Source organism: Talpa occidentalis, unplaced genomic scaffold (assembly GCF_014898055.3).
Source record: "Talpa occidentalis isolate TD23 unplaced genomic scaffold, MPIMG_talOcc4v2.1 talOcc4.4, whole genome shotgun sequence".
NCBI lineage: Eukaryota > Metazoa > Chordata > Mammalia > Eulipotyphla > Talpidae > Talpa > Talpa occidentalis.
Genome location: NW_023604295.1, coordinates 43,818,303 through 43,831,517, shown reverse-complemented (window position 1 = coordinate 43,831,517; position 13,215 = coordinate 43,818,303). Strand labels below are relative to the sequence as shown.

Here is a 13,215-nt window from a genome sequence, read left to right as displayed (position 1 = left end):
GACATAGCTCATGTCTAGTCAGACCATGGACCGAGGGCTGCTGTGCATTCAGTGAGCACTAGAGGGCACCCCAGCCCCAGATAGGGCCTCAGAGACCCTGCAGGCAGCCCAGCACAGGGTGAACTGCTAATCTTGGACCCTTTAGTTTCTGTCTCTAACTGCTTTGTAATTGCAAGGAATTCCTAATTCTGCACGAAGCCTCCATCACAGCAGTTTGTTAGAAACTATATAGAGTAGAACAAATTAAAATCAGGAACCAGGATATAGAGATTAAGAGTTAGAGCAGGACTAGGTGGGAATGGAGTTCAAGGCCTGGCTGGGATGGGAGGGAGTGGGTCCATGTCCTCAGGTTTGGAAAGATGGGGAGGGGAGCTGTCAGGATAGGGACCTAGCCTGAAGGTTGGCTTTGGCTTAAGGGGCCCACTGGAGCAGAGTAGAGACCTCTGTGTTTGTCCTCCACTGCATCCCCCGGGAAGTGCCTGGAACACAGGAGGGGCCCAGGACACAGTGGGTTCACGAGTAGAGACAAGGCTGGGGTGCTAGCAGGGATGGAACTGACAAGTCAGGATGAGGCTGGAAACTAAGTTGCTGAGGGAGAGGTAGGAGAGGTAGGTGGCAATGGTGGTAGGGAAGGTAAGAACCTTCCTGGCTGAGCCCTGGTGGAGAGCTGGCTTCGTGGAGGGAGTTAATCAGCACTGACTTTTTGATGATCACCACACCCCACTGGCTCCAGAGAAAGGACCCTCCTTCTACACACATCCTCACGTGTGTGAACACACAACCCGCTTCCCTGAGAGCCCTGTCCCTTTCAAAGTAGAGAGAGATAACCTACCCAGGCTTCTAACAAGCATCTGAGCTTGGAATCCTGCCCCCTCGTCTGCCCCTCAGGCTTAAAGCTTGCCAACTATTGTACCCTTCCTCCCCGTAGATAATCCAGGTGGGTTGGGGGTGGGAGCAGCATCCACCCTGGAAGTCTCGGGCAGCCTGGACCCTTCCTTGGGATTGCAGGCAATGTCAGCATTTCCCTTTGTTGGCTCCCAGACAGGAGGGGCCTTCGGAGGGGAGTCTGGATGGGTTCAACGGGCTACAGGGAAGGAGAGAGAGGCCACCTGTCCAGAGCCGCATGGCTCCTGCCCCATGTCCCCACTCTGCTCATGTCGCAGGGAAGCAACAGCGGCTCTATTACCCCAGACTTGTGTGAGTGGCAGTGGCCGGGAGTGCCATGAATGCGGAGGCCCGAGCTGGGGGTGGGAGGGCACGAGCCACACCTCCACGTGCACTGAAACTCTCAAGACCTGCTCTCCTGTATTTCTAAGGTTCCGTGGGTGAGGGCCCCAAGACAGTGCTGCACCAGCAACATTGCAAATTTGTGTTTTCCATTGGCATCCTCCTAACTTTCTTTCTGGAGTCCTCATTCAATTAGAGTGTGAGGTTTGACTGTCTATTTTATATCTACTTTTTAAAACTAAAAGAGGGGTATGCGATTGCGATGTTTCCATACTCACGATGCCTCCCTGGTGGTGCTGTCAGGAACTGTGCCTGTCCAACCCTCTGTTCTTAATCGCCCACCATCTTCTCCCACCTCTCACCTGGGAGCCCTCCTCTCTCCAAGAGCTCGTCCTCTTGGTGTCCCTCACCTTCTGCTCTGCCCTGGTCTTTTCTCCATCTTAAACTCATAGCACGTTTTCCCTTCTCTTCACATGAAACTTCATGAAACAATATATTCTACCCCTGGTTTTTCCTTCTATTTATTCTTTAACTCCAGGGCAGCCATTTTCTACCCTTTGGAAACTCTATAGTCTGCTCTCAAAGGTCACTACATATCCAAGGGCTAAATCCAGAGATCTTTCCTAGTCCTCATCTCTTCATCTTTATTTAGCTCACTGAGTCTTCTTTGCAACTCACTCCTTAGATTCCTGCAACATGACTCCAGCCTCTTCTGGGTTTTCTCCCCTTTCAGTCCTTTCTTCTGGTCTCAAAGGCTCTTTTGTTTCCCTATCAATATTGATTTTCTCTATCATCAACTTGTCTGATGTCCATCAATAATCCACAAAGTAGTGAAGGGTCCCAAATCCGTAGCTCTAGCATAAGTCTTTCACCTGTGCTCCAGACACAACAGTTCAACAGTCTGAAGATGACTCCCTGGGGAGCTCCCTCACACACAACAACTCAGCAGGTCTGAAACCAGAACTCCAACCTTCCCCCAAATCCCTGCCTTCTAACCACCAAGGCACCCGAGTCAGGAAGCTCGGAGGCAGTCTTATTGCACCCTTAATCTAACCAAAGGTGCACAGGTGTTGGGGCAGACAGCTCTGAGTTCAAGCTTCAACTCACCATTGCAAATGGTAACCTTAGGCAAGCAGCTTCACCCCACTAAGCCTCATTTCCCCTATCTGAACAATGGGGTCATAACAGTATGTACTTCATTGAGTTATGAAGATGAAGGAAATGATGCAGGTAAAGTGCTTCCAATATAGTCAGCATGTATCTGCTAACTGCCATCGGTCAGTCACAAACCTCCAAATGGAGATTGAACTTGCATTAGTTATTTGAGTAGGAACTGGGAGTCACTTTAAACTCTTCTAACCTTTCCCCTCAACTCCTTACCCAAAGTCATCAAGAATGGTCAGGTCTACCTCCTGAAGCTTTAGTTCATGTTCTTGCCCTCATTTTCCTGGGTGATTGCCATGGGTATCCCACTGGTACCTGGCTGTCTCCAGCCTCAGGGCTCTCCTCTACTCCAGAACATCTCAAATTTTCATATGCTCACTAATTCGAAGAGGTTGGGCCCCAGGGTTGGATCATGTTAAAATCAATGGTCAGAAGGGATTGAGGGAATGGGGAGCTGAGAGTCTGTCGAGACTCTCAGGACCCCAGGGTGCTGGCCAGGCTACACTTGACAAGCAAGCCTCTTCTCTTCCCTCCATTCCTGCTAGAAAAAAAAAAAATTAGATCCAGTCACAGCAATCCCCTGCCTGAAATTCATTGGTCAACTTCATAATTTTACCTAATCTGCCAATTCAGTGTTGCTTCCTCCTGTTCTGCCTTACAGTATATGCCTTAGCCACACATAAGCTTTTGAAAATGGCTTGCATTTCCATTATGTTGTACCTTTGCTCACGCTGCTTCCTCTGTTTGGAATGCCTCTTCTTTTCTTCCTTGCCTCTTGAAATCCTATTCCTTTTACCAGGACTCAATGAAAGTGTCACTTCCTCCAGGAAGGCTTCCTCAACCTCCATGGTAGAATTATTCATCTGTCTGCATGTGTCCTTGCTCTTCCTTTATACTGCTGTACTAAGATAATTCCATCTCTTTAGCTAGCTGTCTCTACACAGATGCCTATCTTCCTAGCTAGATTTTAAGCTTCTCTCTTATCTGTCTTTGTGTTCCAAGAACCTGACACTGATTGTTCACATAGAAAGGAGGGAGGAGAGAAGAAGGGGGAACCTCAGTTCCTGTCCTGGAGACCATGCTCCTGATTACACACCACCACCCCCTGGGGGCAGTGTGCCAGAATTGCTGGCTTAAGTGTTTTGAAAGGTCACATGTCCTTCTTTTCTAGTACGGCAGTATCACAACCTTGGAAATCAAGATCCCAAAAGACTTTCCCAGTCATCATAGCCATTTCCTTAGTTCCTCCAGGTTCCCCTTAGTACACACATAAGTAATTCATGTACATTTATTTCAAGTCAGTAATGAAGCGAGAGCAGCCTACCTTCTGGTTTCTCTCCAACTGTTGTAAGTTCCGACTCCTGACTCGGCTCACTGGTTCCATACACATTGATTGCCCGCACACGGAATTTGTACTCAAGGTCGGGCAGCAGGTCCTGGACATTAAATGACGTGCTGCGGCACGTGGCTAGTTCCTTCCACGACTTGTTCACTGAGTCCCAGATCTCGACACTGTAGGACTGGACAGCACTGCCCCCATCATACGAGGAGCCGTACCAAGACAGCGTCAGGGAGGAGCTCCGGATGTCAGAGGCGCAAGGTGTGCCGGCTGGCGGATCTGGCTTGTCTGGGAAAAGAGAAGTACACAATGTCACCGAAATGCTTGAGAATTTCACAAAAAAAAAGTTTTTAAGTTATCTCTGTTTTTGGAGAAGTTGAGAGAATCCAAGCCAACATCCTGGGTCCTGGCTTTTACCCTCATTCACATGGGCACATCCATGCCCAAACCCTCATATAGGGACAGCCCCTGAATACATATTTGCTTGAAAAAACTTTTTTTTGGGCTAGTTTTCCAGTCTACAAGTCATGATTTCCTGTACTTTGCCCAACTCATAAACATATTCCTCAGAGTAAACAGATTTAGGAAGCTGCTCAGAAGGCGTGGACTGCTTCTCATCAAAAATATGTTTTGAGAGAGAGTTCAGTGTGTGCCTGTGTGTGTGTGTGTGTGTGTGTGTGTGTGTGAGTGTGTGTGTTGTCTTTGGGCCTGAGGCCAGTGACCTGTGACATGACCAGGGGGCAGTCTCCACTTTTTCTGGGACTAGGGAAATGCTGGCGATGCAGTGTAACACGCAAATCTGGGTTTGAACATGGCTGGGTCTCAATTTGCTACTTGTTAACCTCTCTGTGCCTTGGTTTCCTCATCTGTAAATGTGGATAATTATAGCACTTGGACCACAAGGTTGTTGTGGAAAGATATTTAGAAATGTGGCTGGCTTGAGTAATCATTACTGTTGTCATTATTGAAAGAGCTTATTTCTAACTTTATAGTATAATAAAAAGTTACTCATATTGTACCTCTTTTGCCCTCTTAGGTCTGGTATACAATATAATAAAGAATTTCAGAAGCAAACCACAAGAGCAAATCACAACCACCCCTGACTAAGGGCCGGAAAATGATCTGAGGACACAAACAAGACGCAGCCCCTTTGGCCACCATCCCACACAGAACAGCAATGCTAAGAACCAGCAAAGCTATATAAATCACACCAGTCAATGCTTTAATGAGGTTCTTGAATTTTGCTGATTTTGTCACTTGCTCATCTCAGTCAAATTCTTTTATTTTTCAGATTTAGTTTCTGTAGGTGGTTGGTTTAGTTATAGATAATCAGTCACCCTTCATGCCCACAAGGCAGTCTGAGGTGCACAGCTTCTCAAACTAGCAGTAAAAACTGTGCTTTCTAAGCCATATGAACTTATAAGCTATGTGAACTTTAGCAAATTCCATAACTTCTAAGTACAAGTTTGTTTGTCTTTTTTCACCTAGAAAATACTGCCAATATGTACCTATTTGTAGGAATTTTGTAAGTCTCAGGCAAACTCAGGCAAAGTACTTGATTCCTGTCCTCCTACCTGTCAGCAGGGCGAGAAGGCCAAAGAGAATTCCTGCAAATAATCCTGTGCACAGGGGGAGAAGAACACATTCTCCTGTGTGTATGTGTGCTTATGCATGCACATCCACATACTCTCATCCCTCCCCAAGTCCTGCTGCTTTTATGTTTCAGCCTACAGTGTACTGCCCGGAAATTGTCCACCCCCTCCAAGCAAGGCCTGACCTCGCCCTGGACCACTGGGATCATCACAGAGCCACTTTCCAGAGTCGGTCGGCAGTCACTCTAGAGAATGGAACCACTTTCACTGATTGTTTAATATATTCTCTTAGAAAAACTGTTCGGAAAGATATATTAGTCTTTCCAGAAATATTTCTGGTGTTGGAGAAGATGTTTATTACTCTAAACTCTCTTAGAGGCAAGTGGTTCAAGTCTTTTCAAGACCCAGCTAGGGAAGTAAAAAAAACCTAGAGAGGGATGAAAGACAGACTCGCTGCTTCCCTCAGAGAAAACTGCCTGGACAGCATCTCATCGGACACATTTAGAGTCGTGTAGGTTTATATAACCAAAGCAGAAACACTTCACTGACTGATTTCCTCTCCTCTGCTTTGGTCAAGAAAAGAAAACTTTGAGAAATGGGTAGTGTGGAAGAGGTACTATTTGTACCCTACCCTGTTACAGATGTCTCTTGGCTGAAGGACAGAAAAGAGCTGACACCAGGACAACGTCACCCCTTGTACCACAAGAAAAGGTGCAGAATTTGGGGAAGGAAACTTGAATTCCAAATAATACTTCAGTGCTCTTAAGGAAGTGGGTACCAAACAAAGGTGTTCAGAACAGACCCAAAATTGAAGTTGTAAGACACTGGAAGCCTCTTGTTGCCCTCACCCCCATGCCAGCCCTAGACTATGGGCTGCACCTGAGGCTCTCTGTTCTTTCCACCCACAGAGCCCCACACAGAGGCTGGGCTATCCAGGGGTGAACCCCATCAGAACAGATGCCTTCAGAACAGGGCTCCCAAGAGCCTTTGCTCCATGCTAAAGCCATAGAGGCACTTAGCTTGGGCATGGACTGGTAAAGCAGAGGCGGGCTCAGTGTCTAGGGGCCCCAGCTCCAAGCTTCCTCAGAATTCTCCCATGGTTCCCTGGAGACCTGAATGACAGAATGGGAAATGCTGAGTCTAAGAGAAGGGTCTCTGATGGCACCAGCTCCAAGATTTTCTGTTCAGCAAATTTTCTCACTCCTGGGAAAATGGAAGCTCTCACCTCATCTCTAAAGCTTCTCACTAGAGTCACAGCCCTTGAGTTCTGTACGTGCCTGGCTGGGACCACCCTCACTGGGACCACCCTTTATAGACCTCAGTAGCTGCCTGAGGCTTTTAGGTAATAGCAGTGGCTGAAGGGGTCCCCCGGAGCTGCCTACCAGACCCTCAACCCTTGGAAGCTAGGAGGTTAAGGCTCCTGACATGATAAGGATACTCAGTTAATCAGTGGCAGAGCCACGAGAAGATTCCAAAAACCTCCAGACCCTTACTCCAGGGTGTGTTATTTTCTAGGTTATCAGGCAGAGTAAGATCAAGAACGCATCTTGCTTATGTCTAAGCCAAACATTACAAAGGGAAATCTCTTGCCATAAAAATCATGCAAATTCCAGGCTCAGATAGTATTTGGGGATTTTGGGGTAGTTCAGGTTCTTTCCACTTTGTTTTTTAAAGGTATGAGGAGAGCCGTTTTTTTTTTTTTTGTGCTGGACAAGTTACTGTAAGAAGGAAGCATCTGGCCTGAGCTGCTCTCTTCTGCCTGAGAGGCAGCCCCATCCTCAGCCCCAGCTGCAGCAAGAGGCACAGGCATCACCCCCGGCCAAGGCTACGGCTCTCTGAGACATAATCCCTGGGCTGCCTTTTAAAATATGGTAATAATAAGCCTCCAAAATATCTGAACATCATTTGTTTACTCATGGAGGGAACGGCCATTTCTTAGTACCCGTTTGAAAAATAGGAGTCACAGACTAGCAGAAAAGAAAGGGGACTTTAAAGAACACAGAGTAAGAGTGGTTTACTGCTAACAAGTAAAAGCCTATCAGATTGGCCTTTGTTAGCTGACCGGTAAGTGGATGTCTCCAAAGTGCTTGCAAACTGTCTGGAGCAGGCCAAACAATTCCTGCTTCATCATTTACATTTTACATCTACTTAATAAACCCTAATCAGATAATGCACAGATGTCCCTAGAGATGCACAGGTAAAGCTGGGCTTAATCCAGGTTTACTTTGGACTAACTCTAAATCCACAGGCTTTGAATGAATGTGGCTTTGCTGTAGCCATCAATGCAAGTCCTCAGTTTATTGAGCAATTCTATTCTTAGCTCTAAGTGGGGGAGGCAGACAGAAAGCCCGTTCCCCTCCATTCCATTCTCCTCCCAGGACGGCATTTAACATGCTGCTCCTGCCAGCTGGCGGGCAGCCACGCCAATGGCCCTGTCAGCACTGGCCGGGAGAATGAGAAACTAAACCATAAAAGGCTAGAACTGCAGCCCATGCAGTAGTGGTGGGGAGGGAGTGTGTGGGCACTGCACGGGCACTGGCCAGAGCAGGAGGGTGGGGGGCACGAGTCACAAAAAGGCAGTGCAATGGAGTGCACCCCAAATTCTCCAAGCAGGGGCAGGTCAGAGAGAATACAAAGGAGAACTGGAAACCAGGGCTTGGCTGTGGAGCCAAATCAGTATTTCAGATGCAGGTCTAGATGTAAAAGCAAAGTGGACCACTAGTACTGATAAGACAGCCTTCCTAATGCTCCTGACTCCTCAGGGGAACTGATGGAAATTAGCATCAGTGTCACTACAGAGAGAAAGAGTGAGCAAAGGGTTCCCCCTGCCTTTTACAGAAGAGAAACCTCTCTTCCCAACCGCTTAGTACACTGGCCAGTTCCCCTGGCCTAAGGAAACAAAAGAAAGGCTGTGTCAGGTAAATAAACATCAAGTCAAAGGCTTTCACACGCCACACATGATGCCCACAAATGCACAAGGTCACAGCCTACTCGCCATCTGTCTGCCCCTGCACCTGCTCCGTCCTCCGCCATCCTAGTGCCACTGACAGCAGAAGACCAGCTAGAGAGCCAGTTTGATACTTCAGGAGAGAGTTGAGCAGGGCATGAAAAACAAGTGATTTGGATGGAGAGGAAAGAGTGAATGTGAGATCATTCTGGAGGCAGACTCCACTCAATACCAGGAGGTATAAGAACAGAGAAAGGGGGTGGATTTAGGATTAGGAGGTCATGGTGACCTCAGAAGGGCAGTCCCAACAGACCAAGAAGGTGTGGGGTGGCCTGCAGGGAGGTGAGGTGAAGAAGCAGAAGACAAAGAGCAAGAGACAAAGAGATGGCAGCGTGGCCAGAGGGAAACAAGATATCTCTCCATGCCTGTGTCTTTGGCTAAGATGGGAGAACACCAGCAACATTTATGGAAGAAAGGAAGAGACATTGAAGACAAGAGAGAAGGTGGGGAGTGGAGCCTGAGGTCAGAGACTGGAGTCAGAGGGCAGGAACAGTCTAAGGTGGCAGAAAGGTAGGCCACACTGAGCCTGGAGGCGGAGTCAGCATGGGGACAGCTAAAGAGACATCCATAGGCGGAGAGCTACCAAGTTGAGCCTGATGCCTCTCATTTCAGAGAAGCTGGAGGCCGAAGCCTGCTGGATAATAAGTGATCACAGACAGTGGAAGAGTGCACTGACTAGCATGGATGCCTGTGCTGAGCCTGGACCTTGGCAGAGTCCAGTCTGTGGGTTGATGTGATCTTTGGGTAGGATCCCCAAATCAGGTTTAGGAGCAGTGAAGTCTGAAGGCAGCACTGATTCAAGGTGAAGATTTGCAAGGCGACTGGGGGAAGAGCAGGAGAAAGGCAATTGGGAGGACGACCGAGAAGGAGAGGGACTTACAGGTGCTAGCAGGAGAGGGCCTGGAGTAGTGGAGCTTAGGGTCTCTAAAGGCTAGAAAGAAAGAGAAGCCAGGAGGGGGTCCATGGAAGAGGAAATGCTGTGGGGGGAGGGTGGCAGGTCTGGAATCCACCACCAGCATGAAATGCAGCAGTAGTGTGGGAGCAGAAGGGATGCAGGAGAACAGGCTGTGGGCAGACAGAATGGGTGTGGAAGGAGCAGACCCCTGGGTGAGGAAGACCTGAGACCTTCCCTTTCTCTTGCCCTCCATTCTGCCCATCCCCAGACTCACCCACAACGGTGAGGTTGACCTGGGCCTGTCGGCTGCCCAGCTTGTTCTCCACCATCAGTGTGTAACAGCCGCAGTGTTCCTGGCGGGCGGCCAGGATGGTGAGCTTGCTGCCATTCTCGCTGTTTTCCACCTTGATATGCTCGCTTTCCTGAATCTGGGGTCAGAAGGGGACAGCTATTGGAGATGGCAGCAAAGAAAGGGGTTCCATCCCCCACTCCTCACTTCCTAAAAGTTGCAGCTGGACAAACTCTGTGGGGCTCTCCCTCATCTTGACTCTGCTTCCTTAGTGCCCATCCTTTGCTACATCTGGAGCCAAGCTTTCCTGAGGGGTCCAGATCTGGGGTGGGCAGGGAGGTGTTGTGCAGAGTCAGGGGTGAATTCTGTCTGCACTTACCACTCCAGAACAGATTTGAGGAGTGTCCTTCTGAGATGGGATGATAGAGCGAAGTCATATACAAAGCCTGTTCCAGGGGGTTCTGACCTTTTTTGTGCTGCAGACTACTGGAGCTACTAGTCACATGTGGTTACATAAAGTTTAATTAATTAAATAGAAATAATACAAATATTCATTAACCGAAGAACAGATTAAGAAAATATGGTATATCCAGACAATGGAATATTATTTGGCCATAAAAAGAAATGAAGTACTGATTCATGGGTGAGACTTGAAAAATTATGCTACATTAGAAAAAACCACACATGAAAGTTTATTTATATGAAATGTCCAGAATAGGCTCATCCATGGAGACAGAAAGTAGGTTAGGGGTTGCCAGAGTCTGGGGGAAGTGGCAGAACAGAGGAATGATGCTAATGGGCTCTGTTTCTTTTTAGGATGATGAAAATGTTCTGGAATTAGATCATTGTTATGGTTGTACAACTTTCAAACATGCAGAATTGTACACATTTAAGGGTGACTTTTACGGTATGTCAACAAAGCTGTTATTGCAATTTTTAATGAATTAAAATTTTAAATTCCGTTCCTTAGTTGCACCAACCACATTTCAAGTGCTCAATAGCCACTGGTATTTGGGCATGTTGGACAATGGATAATACAGAACATAGCCATCACGACAGAAAGTTCTGTTGGACAGAGCTGGGGCTTGGTTAAATGTCTCTGGAAAGGGATGCTAGTCTCTCTCACATCAGATAACACTCACCCGGACACAGCTCAGTGCAAGCCTGCTTTGGGATGACAAGGCAGCTCTCTTCATCTTTCGAGACAAACCCTCCTTTCCTTCCTAAGTCTAGCCTCCTATGTGTTGATCTTAGGACAATTTGAGTGCTTGGGAAATAGAACAACAGGGGCTCAGAGGAACTCTCACACCTGTGTGGAGAGGTGCTCATCTGGGCCAGGTTGTTGCAGGGTTGCCAACAGCACACACCCACACACCAGCATTGGGCTGTGGAATGCAGGCCTCCCCAGACCCTTTAGTAGCTGGTTATTCAGAAATCCAAATATTTTTGTAGGATAACTATTATAAATGGTAGCTCGATTTCTGGGCTAGTACACCATAGTCCCATTTAACATATAATTTATCTACTTCGATTCACTTTTATCCCTTCAGCACATGGTAAGCTAAAGTTAGCACCACATCAGGGATCAGTGGGTTGGCACAGAATCTCAGAAAGCTCAGACTCTTAGAGTTCGTCTAGGTCACTGACTTGATTTCCCTGACTATGAACAGGATTCTAGACTGAAATATCAAAATTAGGTGGAAGCTCTGGATAGTTCCTTTTTTCTGGGTCATACTTTTTTCTAGTATACAAAGTTTCTAGAAAGCAGATGTTATTGGTAGATTAAAGAAAAGGTTACCGAGAGCTCAGATTTGATGGGTGGGTGTTGGGCGGGTAAGGGTACTCCCATTTCTAAGACCCCCGTGATGAAAAGTGATGCTGTCTCCATTACAGCATTTCTCACCCCTTTCTACCCAGAGGCTGTGTGGGGCATTCTCAGGTGCTCCCCATTGTTACTCACCTGCTTTCGAAACTTCATCCAGGTACAGGTGATGGGCTGGGTGCCTCCCACTTTTCCAAACAGCTCCACAGACTCTCCTGCACGTACCTTCTGGTCCTCAGGAAACTGGATGATCTGAGGGGGCATGGCTGGGAGAGGACAAGGGGAGACATGAGCTCCGAAAGCGGGAAGCCTGGGACACTCTGATCTGCTGCTGCTGTTCATATCCTCTGTGGCTGCTCTCCTGCCTTTGGGCTCTTCAGGGTGACCATGGGTTGTGGTGGTTGCTCCAGGATACCCAAGTTGATGGATGCGCTAAGTTTGTTCATCTCTTTATTCTGATTCACATGACATCATTCTCCATTTGCTGGTATTTGCATCTTACCCTAATTTTTAAAATCTGAACTTTAATTCCTTTATTAATTAAGAAGCACCTTGCTCTCTAACCTCCAGGTCACCCTGGCTGACAGGTGCAATATGGTTCATGTCCTCAAATGTCTTTCAGTGAAAAAAAGAAAAGGTTCCATAGGACAAGGACATACACAGCAGAGCATTCAAGAAGCACAAAGTGGCTCACCTTCATAGAGAACAGAGTGGAGGGCAGAAGGTGGGGCAGAATCTTGTAGAAGGGAAGGGAAAGTAGCGCTGTGTGATGCTGTCCATACAGAGAAGCAGGTAAGTAATAGAAGAGGTTGGGGGACCAGGCTGTGCAGAGACCCTCCAGGAAAACACCCCCTGACTAATGCAGAGTTTAAATGGGGACAGAGTATTTCTGGGACCACATACCCAGTGGTCAATCCAGTGAGACAAAGGAAAAATCCCTCATGGTGAGTAATTTCCTTGTCCCCAAATGTGCTGTGACCAATTACCTGCCTTTGGAGGTGTCTTGGGGGTAGGTTTCTTTTTCACAGTTGCATCACCTGAAACAAAGAAGTAGACAGGTTATTTTCTGTCAGTTCTGCTTTTCACAGACATCCTAAAACCTGGGAGGATGTGGGCTTGCGCATTGGCTGCTTATCCAGAGAGGGTCCATTTGAATATGTCTTTACAGAGATTCCCGCACTCCGATTCAGAACACCTCATTATCTAATGAATATCAGTTCTCAGAAGGACCTCCAAGGTCCCTAGAACCTCTGCAGATAAAGACTCTAAAAATTCCTAAGCCTCCATTGCTCATTTCAATGATGCTAACCCCAAACTCACTAACTATTTTCTCACCCTAACTGTCAGGAAATTCAGAAAGGAAATGATATCAGATAAGCCAGCTAAAATTAGCCTTTGGTGTGGATCCAAGGGTCTCAGGCTTCCTTTGGGTAACAGACTGTGGGTTGGTGGCTTTCATTTTTTTATGTTTGTTGAATGGATCAATGAATGAATGAACAAATGAATGAACCAACCAAAGTTGTCCTGCATTTATACTCCCACTTTATCCAAATAACTCAAATAAGAAAAAATACCAAACAGATCAGTTTTGCAGCATGAACCTATTTATTAGCTAAATAACAATATGAAGGATATGCAAAATGTCCTCAGCTATCTCCATGGTTTGTTTTCATATTTATTTCAGGGTCTTTCCCCAAAAGTCACCTACCCTATTTCTTCAAGGGAAATGAAAATTTATGTGCACATAAACACCTGTATGATAACGTGTACAGTGGTTTTGCTGGTAGTTGTCAAAACTAGAAGTTATCCAAATGTCCCTCAACTGGAGAAAGGGTGAACTGTGGTAACCTCAAAAACCAAAATAAAAAGGAAAAATCCTC

General features: G+C 46.9%; 1 protein-coding gene across 6 annotated transcripts in view; it reads right to left on the bottom strand.

Annotated features, from left to right (window-relative positions):
* MYLK (myosin light chain kinase) overlaps nt 1-13,215 on the bottom strand; it is a 232,225-nt gene that overhangs the window by 31,823 nt on the left and 187,187 nt on the right. For all 6 annotated transcript variants that reach the window (XM_054700503.1, XM_037525428.2, XM_037525426.2 and 3 more), the window contains 4 exons: nt 12,322-12,372; nt 11,474-11,601; nt 9,499-9,652; nt 3,716-4,018 (listed from right to left, as the gene is read on the bottom strand). In XM_054700503.1, the coding sequence (XP_054556478.1) occupies nt 3,716-4,018; nt 9,499-9,652; nt 11,474-11,601; nt 12,322-12,372 (636 nt within the window). The remainder of the gene's footprint in view (nt 1-3,715; nt 4,019-9,498; nt 9,653-11,473; nt 11,602-12,321; nt 12,373-13,215) is intronic.